At 45.2% G+C, this 14,546-nt stretch overlaps 1 protein-coding gene across 6 annotated transcripts in view; it reads left to right on the forward strand.

The window, feature by feature from the left end:
• The window catches only part of asap1a (ArfGAP with SH3 domain, ankyrin repeat and PH domain 1a), an 89,896-nt gene that overhangs the window by 57,630 nt on the left and 17,720 nt on the right, over positions 1 to 14,546 (forward strand). For 4 of the 6 annotated variants that reach the window (XM_018757756.1, XM_018757758.2, XM_018757759.2 and 1 more), the window contains exons 10-21: positions 323 to 398; positions 513 to 599; positions 2,681 to 2,689; positions 3,626 to 3,726; positions 4,407 to 4,476; positions 7,734 to 7,821; positions 8,122 to 8,170; positions 10,055 to 10,218; positions 12,610 to 12,743; positions 12,973 to 13,064; positions 13,464 to 13,650; positions 13,858 to 13,943. In XM_018757756.1, coding sequence (XP_018613272.1) covers positions 323 to 398; positions 513 to 599; positions 2,681 to 2,689; positions 3,626 to 3,726; positions 4,407 to 4,476; positions 7,734 to 7,821; positions 8,122 to 8,170; positions 10,055 to 10,218; positions 12,610 to 12,743; positions 12,973 to 13,064; positions 13,464 to 13,650; positions 13,858 to 13,943 — 1,143 coding nt within the window. The remainder of the gene's footprint in view (positions 1 to 322; positions 399 to 512; positions 600 to 2,680; positions 2,690 to 3,625; positions 3,727 to 4,406; positions 4,477 to 7,733; positions 7,822 to 8,121; positions 8,171 to 10,054; positions 10,219 to 12,609; positions 12,744 to 12,972; positions 13,065 to 13,463; positions 13,651 to 13,857; positions 13,944 to 14,546) is intronic. The other 2 variants (XM_018757757.1, XM_018757761.2) reach the window with 1 other exon arrangement.

Below are 14,546 nucleotides of genomic sequence, written 5' to 3' on the forward strand. Positions count from 1 at the left end.
GGGTGAATAAATTATACGGGCTAGCCGGGCAACGTTTCAACCTTGAACATTGCTGACGCCTCCTGTGTTTGTAATTTCTCTTAGCTCTGTGATTTAGCACTCAGCGTTATAGACTGGAGAGTTCTTACAGTGTAACATGGCAACACAGCAAGGACATTCGATACTGAAACTGGTAAAGCTTTTCGAGAGATGTGTATTTTTCTTATCATAGCAGCTCAATGACAAAAGACCATGAAGTTTTTTTTCCTCCTAGTTCCAAGGTGATACTGATTTTACTTCAAGTCCATATATTTATTCTGATTTTTTAATTGTTTTTCTTTAGCTTTTTCCAGGATGGTTTGAAAACTGCAGACAAGCTGAAGCAGTATATTGAGAAGCTTGCCGCTGATCTTTATAATGTATGTACCTGAGATCCAAAAAAAAACCACTCTATGAACTTTTATTAAAATTGAAAATATCATCACCAGCTTGTCAAAATTATATGTAACCTGTGTGGTGGTTGCCTTCGTCAGATAAAGCAGACGCAGGATGAAGAGAAGAAGCAGCTAACTGCCTTGCGGGATCTCATCAAGTCCTCTCTGCAGCTGGACCAGAAGGAGGTAGGCAAGCAGATAGTGTGCATCAGTGGCCACTCATAGGTCTGTCAGCTTTTGCTTTACGAGTGTCACAGTCAACCAAGTTTGGGAATCCTATGTATGTTTTTGCTGTTATAAACATGAATATTGAAAATAAAACCATGTTGTGCTTGGTATGTGCTTAAGCATCTTTTCCGAAAGACCACTTTAGCCTGGAGGAACCAGACTGTCTCAGTAGCGAAAACAAAATGCAGGTAGTTACTCTTCTTCTGGGGAGTGGCCAGTGCTGTACCATGCTGGTAGCCAGTGTGAAGTAGGCCTTGCTGGTAACCAGTGTTGTGCCACACTGACCGCTCGGTGTGATGTCATTTATAACCTAGCCGCCATCGCGATGCGAGGAGCTCTCTGACAAAAGTGATGTTCTGAGCTGTAACACAGCAATGATCAGGGTCATGTCCTGGTTCATGAGCTCCATGTTTTTCCCAGGTTTTGCAGCCATGTAAGTTTCTCATCAGCTGATTTGCTTTACCTGCATCCCCAGAGCTGCTTACCTTCTTTTTTCCACTTGTGCCACTGTTAGTGGTCTCCAGAAAGTTCTAAAAGAATCAGAGGTTTGTTGTTGGAGCGTTTTGGTATTTCATTCTAGTCTAAATTAATCTTGAGTGGTTTATCCCTTTTCTAACATGATTGAAGGTGAAATATCAAGATATAGTCAGAGCTTCTCTTTTTTTTTTTTCTTGGTATGAATGAGGCTGCTACATTCCATAAGAATTTATTAATCCATTATTCCAGAAGGGTACATAGAGGAGGCTCTTTGTGCTACATGTGTTGAGGATGGATGTGGTTAAAGCACTTACAAAAGTATAGAGGTGGCTATAAATGAGCTACATGCCATGACTGTGTTCTGAAGGAATTATCATAAAAGCTGTTTACTTGCACCTCTTGATCGACAGCCGCTGTGTAGATTGCATCACTTGTCTTCTCGGCAGAAGCAGGTTCCCGGCTCCCATCTGCCCTCGTTCCAAGTGCTCCGCTTCTCCACAGAGAGAAACACTTCATGCTGCGCAGCCGACATGTGTTCCGTGTTATATTTTGAAAGTAAACAGGGAGACACTGAAAATGTCCTGTTGCGGGGATGTGCGTTTACTTTGTTGATTAACATTCGCATGCACTGTGTCATTTTGAAGAGGAAGAATTAAAAATTCAGATAGACATAACTATAAATTTGGGTAACTGGAATAATGTCCTTCTGATGAACTGGAGCACTGTTTATATCTGGCAGTTTTGTGAAAGGACCGTATAGACTGATGACAACCTGAAATGGCATATTGAGAGTGTCACATCCCTCCCTCATGCTGTAACAAATAAATTACACAAGTGCTTTCTTGACCGCTGTTTGTGTCTGAATGACTAACAGCATCGTTTCTATGGAAAAAAAGCAAGAAAACAGATATTTTTAAATATTAATGCCGTTCTCTCTGAGTTCTAGTTCTGCATTGTTGCCCTTGAGTTTTTAGGCATTTCTCATGCTTCATTCTGTTGGGTAATGAACCCTATGTTCCTGTAGGCTTCAGAAGATGTCTATATTTTATGTTTACACTTATTTATTTAGCTGGCACTCTTCTCCAAAGCAACTTACAATGTTGTTACATACATTTATTTATGCAGCTGGGTAATTTTTTTACTGGAGCATAAAGTGCATTGATTATACTGTACTTTGATCACGGGTATTAACAGCTGGAGGTGGGATTTGAACCTGTGACCTTTGGGTCCGAAGGCAGCAGCTCTAACTACTACGCTACCGGCTGTCGCAGATGCTTTTCGTAAAGCGACGTACAGCTCACATTTACTTTGCAGTGAATTGTTCCACCGCCACTTGCAGATGATTTTTTTAAAATTCTGACGTGTTCATTGATGTGGAGACAACAGGTATTTACAACAAGCCATTCCACTTTCCAGTGCGGCTGCCGGGTCTATGCATTCCTCGCTCACAAACGGTCACCATGCTGCCTGCTGGGTGTCTGCCTCTCTTATTTGCTGTAAATTAGTTCTGTGTGGCGTTGACTTTCTGCTTCTTTCTCCCTCACTGCTTTTCCTGAATGAAGTCTAGGAGAGTAAGTGTTGCACTCCATTTGCATGCTGCATGTGTATGTGCGCGCGTGTGTTTTGTGAGCTCCCGGCTCTATCCGCTGACTGGATAACAGCCAGCCGGTAGAAAAATGGACAGCCTCGGCACACGAATAACATTCTCAAAATGCCGCTGCGGTGTTCGCAGTGACGCGGAGATGCTGCTGTTGTGTCGCAGAAAAGCTCTGAGAATGTTAAACAGCAGTTATGTCACCGATGACTAACTGCTGTCTGTCATATTGCAATCATATTGTCTGGTTAAAAAATGTGGAGGTAGAGGGGTAGCATGTTCACATACAGTACCGGTGAAAAGTTGGAGTTGCTTGCTGGGAACTAGTGGGGTTTTTTTTTTGAATGAGGGAGGCATTTGGTGAAGAAGTTTAATCAGAAAACGAAATGCCATGCCTTCCCAGCTTTCCCGCAGCAGCTCCTATACATGCAGGACACTTGTGTGTTGCTTTGCTTTCACTCTCCTGTCCAGTACCTCCCATACAGGTGTTGCCCAGGTGGGCTTGCACTTTACACTGGTACTGTATTTGGAGTTACCTATGTTCTGTATTCTCCACATTAGTTGTGTGTTTTTTTATTTTTTTTTATTATTAAACAAGCTGTAGTGTTTTATAAGCAGTCTCCAATAGCTGTGGGCAACTGAAATGAGGTGCAAGAATATCTGCCCTGTTTTGAAGTGTGAGCAGCCCTCATGAGAATGTAACCTCAATGCTGTGTTATAGTTACTTTTACATTTATTTAACAGATGTTTTTCTCCAAAGTGTCCTACAGTCCAGGGAACATAAAAGTGCATCGCACATCAGACAAATATATGTAATGTCCAAGTTAATGTCCTGTATGCAGTCCCCTACCATGTGATTTGTTACTGAGCATGTCCTCTCTGTGTTCATATGTGTGTGCATACTTTTCCTCAGGACTCCCAGAGCAAACAGGGGGGTTACAGCATGCACCAGCTGCAGGGGAACAAGGAGTATGGCAGTGAAAAGAAGGGTTATCTGCTGAAGAAGAGTGACGGGTGAGTCATGGATCCTTTCTCCCCTCCTCCAGGGAAAAACTGGGGCTGTGTGCTGGGAAGGAGAGGGGGCCGACACAGCCTCGCATCTCAGGGTTATTCCTCCATTCCTCTTCCCAGCAAATAAACCCTGCCTTCCCATTCCAATAACTCAGGGATCTGTTCTAGCTCAGGATCCCTACTTCCTGTTGGGGCTAGAATCCCGACTGGAAACAGAAGAGACGCTGAGAGTGTCGAATCCGCATCAGGTGTTAATATGTCCCAGCTGCGGAGCCAGTTCATGGGGCTCCCTTCACTGCCTCCTGCCTGCAGTGAAACGATTTACACCACAAGCAAGAGCTGATCTAGACCAGCTCACAGGGATGTGCAGCTAGTAAAAAACTAATGCGGCAATCAGGATGAGTTCATTGCAAAGTCTGAATGAATTGTGTATTAGTTCTGATTAATGAATTAAAGTAATTTAGTCATCTACTCAGAAAGATGAATATACCTCTTGTGTCATGTTTCTCCCCAGAGTGAAAAGCAGACAACCCTGTATGAGAAGATTCTTAAATATATTTGCTAAAAAAATATATTTTTCTTCATCCTGCCAAGCAGAAATATTTTTGAATGAGAGTAATTATACATGTGTGTGCATGGCGGGTGCATCCTTTGAACATCCTGGTTGTGTCTCCATTACCCAGGCTACGGAAGGTCTGGCAGCGGAGGAAGTGTTCGGTGAAGGGCGGCATTCTCACCATCTCTCACGCCACGGTGAGTGCTGCCTCCCAGGGCTTTCGCAGGCCTGTTCAGGGTCCAAGGAATAGAAACCGTGTGTGTTGAGAGCAGCGGTGAACAAGCCTCACTTATTTCATAGTGGGGATGTTTTGCTGCGTGTAGGAGGAGTCCTTGTGACCGACTGTGGAGTCGTATGTTAGGTGCATTATGCATTCCGAGACATGGATGTGGCAGCAGAACTCTGCGTAGCACTTTGTCTGACCACTAGGTGGGAGGTGGGCAGGTTGGTTGCCATGGCAGCAGCCCCCATCAGGCAGTGACTCATCAAATGATGCTGAAGCAGCAAGGATGTAGATTCCCACAGCTCTGCATGGCGGGGGGGGGGAGGGGGTTGCTCTGTGCCTCCCACTCCTCCCAACTGCAAGACTCAGCGTTACTGCTCGAACCTGTACCACTTGGCCACAGGCCTACAGACGGAGGCTGACTGATGCGACAGCTACTGTAAAGAATGAGATGCAAATGCATATTAATTAATATTGCATAATAAACTGATTGCTCAGAACACAGAGCGGGTGAAACGGTTAATTTGAATTCAAATCGGTAAAAAGCAGAGAGCAAAACTTGCAAGGAAAAGTTTACAAACAAACTTTAAATTGGCTTGAAAAAAGCGAGCCTGGTAATTATGGTGGTGGTGCAATTAGCAGAACCAGATGCATGGCGAGCCAAAGCTTTTGTACTTTTTTTGAATTCTCTCAAAAGCTTTGAGAAACGGTTTAATCGCCTGCTTGCCGAGGTTGATAAGTGCGGCTTGAAAACTGAGAAGAGTGCCCATGAAATAATCATGGTACAGTAATAATAATAATAGTACATAGGCAAAATAATGAAGGAAACAGCAAGCTCTTTTTTAAGTGAACTTATTAAATGCACAGTGGTTTCTGGCACAGTCACATACTCTTCTGTTATTTGGCCATTGTTAACTAATTCTCAGCGTGACTGACAAATATCATGGCATGCAACCCACTATGGCTGGAGGTGTTGAAAGACTTCTTGAGGGGGGGTGGTTGGGAGAGAACGGTTCATAACTCACGCCTATAATTTTTTTCCTCCATATTTAGCTGTCCAATATGACTTGCAGCATCAGGTCTGTGCACTAAGCTGCTTACAACAATTTTAATGTCTTAAACAGCCTGGTAGTTGTTCCTGTATCGGTTCAAGGTAAGTACCTTGCTCAAGGGTACTACAGCAGGAGCAGGGATTCAGGTTATGACTCTGTCACCGTCTCTACTTGATACTCATGAATAAAGGACAGTTCACGTCGAGTTTTCCTCCCCAACCCCCGCACCAGCCGGCACCACACGTGATTACCGTGCAGTGGTTCCCTGTGAACGCCTCACTCTGCGCAGCTCAGGTTTGGCACAGCACCGACTTTGGCAGTGACTTTAAGACTTCCTCCAGCTCTATTGCCAAGTGAACTTTCAAACAGGTGATGCAGATCTCAGTTTCAGAGTTTGCTACCTTAGTCCAGCTCACATCTCTGTGTTTTACCCATTAGCAAAAATGAATATTTACTTAGTTCAAAAAGTTATGCAATTTGGGGACTTCACTTATGCACCATCTGGGCTCAAATACGCATCTTCAACCTCCACCGCACTTCCTCCCCCGCTGTGAAAACAAAGCACTTTGAACTGCTCTAATCTGTTCACTTTTCCAAGCATCTCCGTGTTGTACTGTGGTGTAACTAGGATACACAGACGGAAAACAGCAAAGGCACGTCGAGAGCCCTACGTCCTGGCAGCAGGTCACAGCCGACGGTTCGCCAGATAGCCGTTAGTCAGTCTGCAGTGTTTCGCTTTGTAACACCAGCCCTAGTGTCTGTGTTTGCTTTGTTCATCCAGCTTCACTCGAGTCATTCACTGCTCACATTTCCACTCATTTAGCAGATGCTTTTATCCAAAGCGACGGGTGATTATTACTATTTAGTGTCTAAGGTTCAATGCTGTATGCACTACAGTGAATTACCTACTCTTATACAGCAGAGCAATGCAACACAAGTACATGCACACATGTTGTTGGCAAGTTAATCACCAATTCACCTGAAACACGTATTTGGACTGTGGGAGGAAACCAGATCATCGAGAGGAAACCACCATGAACACAGGGAACATACAAATTCCGCACAGACTGAGCTGGGAGCTGTGAGGCAACGGCACTACCTGTTGAGGGACCACGCCACCCACAGTGAAAGTGCTTTGTGTAAGAGCTCTGCTGGAGATTATTCAGAAAGTGTGCATTGTGCAGGACTTTAATGCCTTTGCCAAGAACAACATCTAATGCAGTGGTTAAGGAGCAGGTCCTGGCACATTTTCACACTGTTCCAACCCTGCACATGAAGATATGTCCTTCACCTTGAGTACTTCACTGATTAGGAGGTATGGCTGGGGCCTCACGGTTCCAGGGCTGGTAATTTGGGTGTGGGTTTGAATCCAGATCACCCTGTGTGGAGTTTGGAGGTTCCCACTGTGTTTGCATGGGTTTTCTTCCAGGTGCTCTGGTTTCCACCCACACTCCAGAGACATGTGCATCAGGTGCACTGGTAACTCTAAGCTGCCTGTAGTGTGTGAATCGAGTGTGTGAATGTGTGTGCGATTGCCCTGTAATGAACTGGCATCCTGTCCAGAGTGTACGCTGCCTCGCACCCCGTGCTTCCAGGATAGCCTCTGGACCACCATGACCTTGGACTTGATAAGCAGTTACCGATGATGGATGCATAGATTATATATCCGCTTATATAAATGTCTAAATACAGGTATGCACCACTTAACGACGGGGTTACGTTCTGTGAAACCAGTCGCAGTTCGACTTTGTCATTGAGCAAGCACCATGGAGTGTACAGTACTGTCTTACATTACGGAACTTATTTTAAGTAGAAAGAGTACACTCTAAAATAACAAAAACTACTGTACAGTAAATACATAAACCAGTAACAGCGTTATTATCATGTATTATGTACTATACATAAATCGTATAAACTTTCATATGTCTGGCAGCACGGTTGGTTTGTTTACAAAACACGCTTAAAACATGTGAGCGTTACAGCCCATAAGACGGCTACGATGTTGCTCTTTCAGTCCATTATATTTTTATGGGACCTCCGTCGTGTATGCAGTCCGTCGCTGCCCGAAATGTCGTAAAGCGGAGCATACCTGTATTAGGATCTCTGTTATGAAAAGTATTGACTGAAGTATGTTCTGCTTTCCCCCCTTTTCTCACTGGGTGTTTCTCTGTGTCTCCAGTCCAACAGGCAGCCGGTGCGACTGAACCTACTCACTTGCCAGGTCAAACCGAGCGGGGAGGACAAGAAATGCTTCGACCTCATTTCCCGTAAGTCTCCTCGCCGAGTGCCGTTTCCCTTCCGACACAAGGCTGGCAGCCTCATCTGGAGAACCTCTTCATCATCCCTCGGGTGGAAGTTGTGGGTTGTCAGCGCACTTCACGCAACTAAATGTCACCAGCGGTAGCTCTTTTGCTCTTAGTCTGACTCCTCGATGAGTTACGTGATTTGCAGGAACACAAACACAGTGACTGTTGGAACCGGGAGCCTCTTCTAATCAGGCAGGTGCACGAGTAACGTCCCGCCTTCTCTCCCGTCTAACGAGCCTTTTCTTGTCCTGCTGCCCACAGACAACCGGACATACCACTTCCAGGCAGAAGATGAGCAGGAGTTTGTGATGTAAGTCTGACCGAGTGGGAGGTTTGATTGTGCACGTTTATATATTTACATACAGATCGGTTTGTCTAACTCAAGTGTCCAGAATGTTGCTTACATTTCAAGGTTATTAATATATGCTGTACATATCATAAATACTGTAAATGCTGTTGTTTTTGTAAAGGTTTCAGTGTATCTGATAAATACTTTAACAAGGCATTGTTAAAAGTTATTTAACGTTGGTATTAGATCATTTTTTTAAAACATTCTGTATGTTACTATTACATATTCAGCCCTCTAACCAATTCACAATAATGACTAAAAGGTGGCGGAGATGCATGAAAAATAACTGAAAGGTTGCAGGTTCATGTTGGTGGTCCTATTGCTGTACCTTTGAACCTAAAAATAACAAAGTCCTCTTGAATGACAGTAACTGGACCGGCAGGTGGCGTATTGTTTAGAGCAGATTAAAGGACCTAGGTTCGAATCCCACCTCCTGCTGTAGTACCCTTGATCGAGGTACTTTAACCTCAATTGCTCCAGTAATTAAAAAGCCCAGGTGTTAAAGGGGTACATCATTCTCAGTAGCTTAACGTTGTAAGTTACTTTGGAGAAAAGCTTCAGACGATTGAATAACTAAGTGTAAAGGGTCTTGAACACTGACGAAGCAGCAACCTCTGCCCAGTGTTCTGAGTGTTCGTGAGCAGGGGGTGATGTTAGATGGCCGACTCCTGGGGTGACCGCAGCATGGTATCTGCTCTGTCCGGGCTAATTGCAGGACGTGTGCCGCGGGGGTGTGGGGTTAAGCTCTGTGATGGCCTCCGCTTACGATTACCCTGCGTAGGTATGCTGTGTGCCGCCACAGTCGGGGAGAGCGGGTATCGACCGGATTGCGGAGCGGGCTTGACTCAGCGCTGCTTGAGCCTATCCCTCCCCCTATCCCCAGGGGACCGGGGTGGGCTGCGCCCCGACCGATGGGATGGAGGGTCACCCTCTGTGAAGTTTGTGAAAGTCATGTACTGCAGTCAGGCTTCTCGGGTCCACGGTCATTTCAGTGTCAGTACAGGGGACTGGGTGTCAGAACCAACTGCAGGTTTCATTTATGGCTTCAGCTGCGATGTTCAGTCTGCATCCACCACCCCCCAAAAGCTATTTACAAGATTTGCTCATAAACTATGCAGTTGTACACACTATGATGTACAGTACCAGTCAAAAATTTGAGTACACTTGCTGGAAACTAGTTCTCTTTCATAATTGATTTTGAGTTTTCTTCACTTTCCTTATTTGCAAGGTAGTTCGTGCTAGACTTTGAGCTGTGTTTCAGGTTGTTCTCTTGCTGAAGAATGAAGGACTGTCCAACTAGCTATAATACTGATGGAATTATGCCATGATGGACATGTTGGTCGAGAATCTCCATGGATTTGGTGCAGATCACCGTCTGTGTAACCAGCAAAGCAGTCCCAGACATCACTTTGCCCCCACATGCTGGAGAGTGGGAACCATGCAGGCATGACTCATATACTCACCTACCCCGCACATTACAAATACTCAGTGGGTGAAACCAGATTTTTCACATTTTGATTCATCAGTCCATAAGGCCATCTTGCAGTACTGAAACAACCAATTTCTGTGTTTTCGGTTTCAAGCGGGTGTACTAAAACTTTTGACTGGCTCTTTAGATCATGTTTCTCCTTTACAAAAAGTGGAACACAGTGGGTCAAGAATACGTAGGGATTTCAGTGCCACTCTGTTGTACTGTCAGCTTATTGGTGTGATCTCTAACATTGAGGCTTAACTGAGATGAAGTGCCTTTTTTGTGGCGGTCGGTGCCCCATTGTCTCAGTGGTGCCCCGCCCACTCCATTGCTTCCTGTGATTGACCAGCTCCTTCCTGTCTCTACACACACAGATGGATCTCAGTTTTGACCAACAGTAAGGAGGAGGCCCTGAACACGGCCTTCCGTGGGGAGCAGAGTGCTGGCGAGGACGGCCTGGAGGACCTGACGAAAGCTATCATCGAGGATGTGCTGCGCATGCCTGGAAACGAGGTCTGCTGCGACTGTGGGGCTGTGGGTAAGGCAGAGTTTGTGTGTGTGTGTGTGTGTGTGTGCGCGTGTGCGTGTGTGTGTGTGTGGGAGCACATGCTGCTGGTCATTTTTTCTTGATTTGGTACGTTCATTGCTTTATTCATTGTTTTATTCCGTTTTGTTGTCTGCAGACCTGCGCTGTTTAAAGTGACTAACAGCAGGCGCTGAATGACCTATATTTTTACGCATTTCAAATGAGTGGTCGCCTCTAGAGAGGTCAAGCTCTCATACGGGACTGAAAAGGCTGATAATAAAAGCGCAGCCAGATATGGCGATAGGTTCTCGTACTCTGGCCTGCAGAGCACACAGGAAATGGAAAAGACATTTATTCTTGTAACGCATTCTGAGTTTGTCCTTTTTAATTTTTTTGATACTGTTGGCTGAACAACATGAGCCAGTGTGCTTCTCTTCAGCCCAGTTAGGCCTACAGACCCCCTGTGGGTTGTCCTGAGGCCAGCTTTTACTGATTTTATTTGTTGTGCTGTTTAATTGTATGACTTGAACCCAGTCCACTGAGAACGCCACACATCGGAGGCCCCCTAGCCAGCTGCCGGCTCAGTTATCTGGGTTTGAGTGCTGGGCTTTGATTTATGTCTCATTTTGCTGAAAGGCACCACCATTGTAGTTTTTGCTCTCTACCCCCCTTCCCTGTGGTTTTGAGTCCCCTGTGGCCCTGAAGAGACCTGCTCCTGTCTCCTCACACTGGGAGCAGCGCTCATCCTCGCAGGCCACTTATTCATTCATTGAGTGCAGGAAATGAAAAATGATGCAACATAGTTTTAAAGTCGTTAAAAGAGCAGCACCCCAGCAGTGTCCCTCTGTCATATGTCATTAGGTGCCATAGCGCCCCTTAGGTGTGCAGTGCATCTTTTGTTTTACTTAACTGCTGAGGAACCAGTTCTTTCTGTTAAACCCGTGATCGTATTACTGGCATAGAGGTTTCAAATTGCTTTGTTTTTTATGTAATAGGGCAGTATGTGGTGCGGTGTTTAGTTCAGTTGCCTCGCAGTCAGAAGATTCTTAGCTCAAATTCCCCTCCAACTATAGTAACCATGATCAAGGTACTTACACTGAATTGATGCAGTAAAAATATCCTGCTGACATGCTTCTGCCATTGTAAGCTACCACTGAAAAACACGTTAAGTAAGTAAAGATTAATAATCTTCTCATACTGAAATTTAAAGTAAAAAAAACAAACATTAATGGTATTATGGGATTCCTCATTGTTCTGATAGCTTTGGCATCAGTGTTTCTGGAACATTCCTTCAGTAACTCTGGATTAAATACTTTATCAGCTTCATGGAGTGGAGCACGGACATTTTCAGATTAAGAGTCATTTGACAGAACAGCTGAATTATGACAGTCGTTTGAGAAGCTCCCGTTGAACATCATACTTTTCGGAAAAGTTGCCGTTGATGTAATGAGGCTGAGGGAGGTCTACAGCTCCTGGTTCCAGGGTGAGACAGCATACATTGTGCCCCCTGCAGTCATACACAGGTAACTGCATTTGGAATTTAACTATGAGTTCTCTCGCCACATAAACTGTGTGGTAGGGTGTTCCTCAACTTCCTGCAGGCTTCCGTTTCAACATCCTCGTCATAAATCGACATTGTCATGATTCCAGTTCCACTTATACTGTATTTTAGGAGCTATAAATGCACATATATAACTAGCGTGCGTGAATGCCAGGTTGTGTAATAGGGCTTTGTTATATTTTTTCGTTAATTTCCAACGTTATTAATGTTGAAGTAATGCTAAAATAGGATGAAATATGTTGAGTATTATAATTGTTTACATGCTGCACTGTTATTTTCACTTTTATTTCATTTTTAAATCTGTTTTCTTTTACCTTTCCATTTCTCCCCCACCAGAATATTCACGTTTTTGATTGATAGTCATTGTAAAAACCGTATCTTGAATGGAATCAGAAACTAAATGTTATGTAAATAAAAGAACACATTTGTAAATAAAACACTGTCGGTGATATTGAGTGAGTCAGTAATAAATATGGGGGCCTTGCTATCGTATAGTAGGTGGAGCTGTCGTCGTGAGTTGTAGGACAGCTGTTGTAACCCATGTTTTTGCTCACAGACCACCTCTATGTGCATAGTTGACATAGGTTTTTATTAATGGCACAAAACTGATTAAAGTATATGTAGAATGGGATTTGTAGAAATGCATATAGGATCTGGGATTTGCTTGAAAACACGGTTATAGTCAAAGCGATGCTGTCGTGTGCCAGCAGTAGCCACTCTACTGGAAACTGCTGAACTGTTCTGGCCTTCAGAGGGGATGGACAATTGCAGCATCAGAAGGAAGATATGCAGTTCTGTGTGTGCGGCGTGGGCCTTACTTATTTCGGTTGCCATCCTTATAGACCCCAAGTGGCTGTCGACGAACCTGGGCATCCTGACATGCATCGAGTGCTCGGGGATCCACCGAGAGATGGGTGTGCACGTGTCGCGCATCCAGTCCATGGAGCTGGACAAGCTGGGAACTTCAGAGCTCTTGGTAACTTTAACGCATTTCTTCAGCATCCTTCTACAATACAATCTCAGCTGAACTTGTCCCTTTCGTTTGTTTGTGGGTACTGATGTGGTATCGTCAGTATTTTATTATGTGATTTTACGTATAGTGATACCTTAGATGTCTTGTGTTGAATAAATACATGTTAATATATAACTTTGCTTTCCTTTATGTGTTTTGATGATTCTTTGTTTTTTCCCTTGCTGTTGCACAGCTGGCCAAGAATGTAGGAAATAGCAGTTTTAATGAAATCCTGGAGGGCAATCTTCCGTGTCCCTTGCCGAAGCCCACTCCGTCAAGCGACATGTGAGTATCGGCAGCGTCCTGCAGGGGGCTACTGCGCTCTGGAGTGCAGGGTTAGCAGGGAGCATGAAGGTCTTGGGGTAAAGGACGCTGCCCTGGTTTCTGAAAGGCTTCCAGTGCTCATTTTATAGATTCTTCTGTGAATAGACCTTGAGGTTTATGTATCACCGTTTTTATCTTACGCTTATATCTAAAGACAGTTTAGAATTATACCCATGTGTGTATGTGGGTGTTTCACTGGAGAAGTTCCAGGTGAAGCATGGACTGGGGTTCGTTCTTCAGTCCATAGCCACTTGGCTGTGTGTTGCAGAAGGTCTAAGAAATCAACAAACTGAATACGGCCTGTGCTTACCCTGTCTGTGATTATCGCCCCGCCCACCTCCATCCCACATTCCTCATCAGGACTGTGCGGAAGGAGTTCATCAACGCCAAGTACGTGGACCATAAATTTGTACGCAAGACATGCACGTCGGCAGCCGACAAAATGAGCGAGCTGCACGAAGCGGTACGATCCCGTGACTTGCTCGCGCTCATCCAGGTGTATGCCGAGGGGGTGGAGCTCATGGAGCCGCTTCCGGAGGCAGGCCAGGTGAGGCATCCTGTTGGCTCCGCCCTCATTAGATGGGGCCTAGGGGCAGAGGTTGGGTGGGCCTTTCGATCAGCGTTTAGCAATAAAAGCCTTTGCAAGTGGGAGTTAGTGGAGAGCAGTGGTTGCGGTTGGGGACTTGGAGTGAGTGTGCTCTCAACTGCTTTGGACAGACAACCAGAAGCTGTGTTCTGTGATCGCCCCCTGCAGGAGCCGGGAGAAACCGCGCTCCACTTCTCGGTGCGCACAGCGGACCATACCTCGCTGCACCTGGTCGACTTCCTCGTTCAGAACAGGTAGGTGGTGGCTGGAGTGCCGCGAAAGCGTCACCTCGTCTGGTCCTCCTTGTCCTGTGAGGAAAACTGGAGAAGAGCCATTACCCAGATTACTGCAATTAGTGCTTAGACCATTGCTCCGGGTTCCGCTTTGCACAGCTGACCGTGGCTTACAGGCGAACCGAGGAGGAGAGCCCTCCACTATCACACAAGGCGCAGAAACTGGGTCGAGAGCTCTCGCTGCAGCCTTAATGAGGGCGATGAATATGTCTTGTCATACATTCATTACGGCAAAGTAACAGAGCTGCAGTGTGGAGACTTAAAGTGGAAAGTCTGTTCAGTCAAAGTTTCCATCTATTGTAATGGACTTCGAGAAGAAGACTGTCACATGCAGCTGGGCATATTAATCTTGTTGGGGCATGCTGTTGGGCTGATGTGAGGTGACCCACGCAAAGCACAGTTCTTCCTTTCCGTGTGGGCGGGTGTCAGTTTTCACACACTCAGCTGCCCTTTTCTAAGAGTCAAAAGAGAAATTATGTATGAATTAGTTGTGTTTTCCGCTTGAAAATCGGGGTGATCCAGAAAAGAGAAGTGCAGAACAACAAGAAAAATGTGGGTTATGAA

The sequence above is a fragment of the Scleropages formosus genome, chromosome 7 (assembly GCF_900964775.1).
Source record: "Scleropages formosus chromosome 7, fSclFor1.1, whole genome shotgun sequence".
Lineage (NCBI taxonomy): Eukaryota > Metazoa > Chordata > Actinopteri > Osteoglossiformes > Osteoglossidae > Scleropages > Scleropages formosus.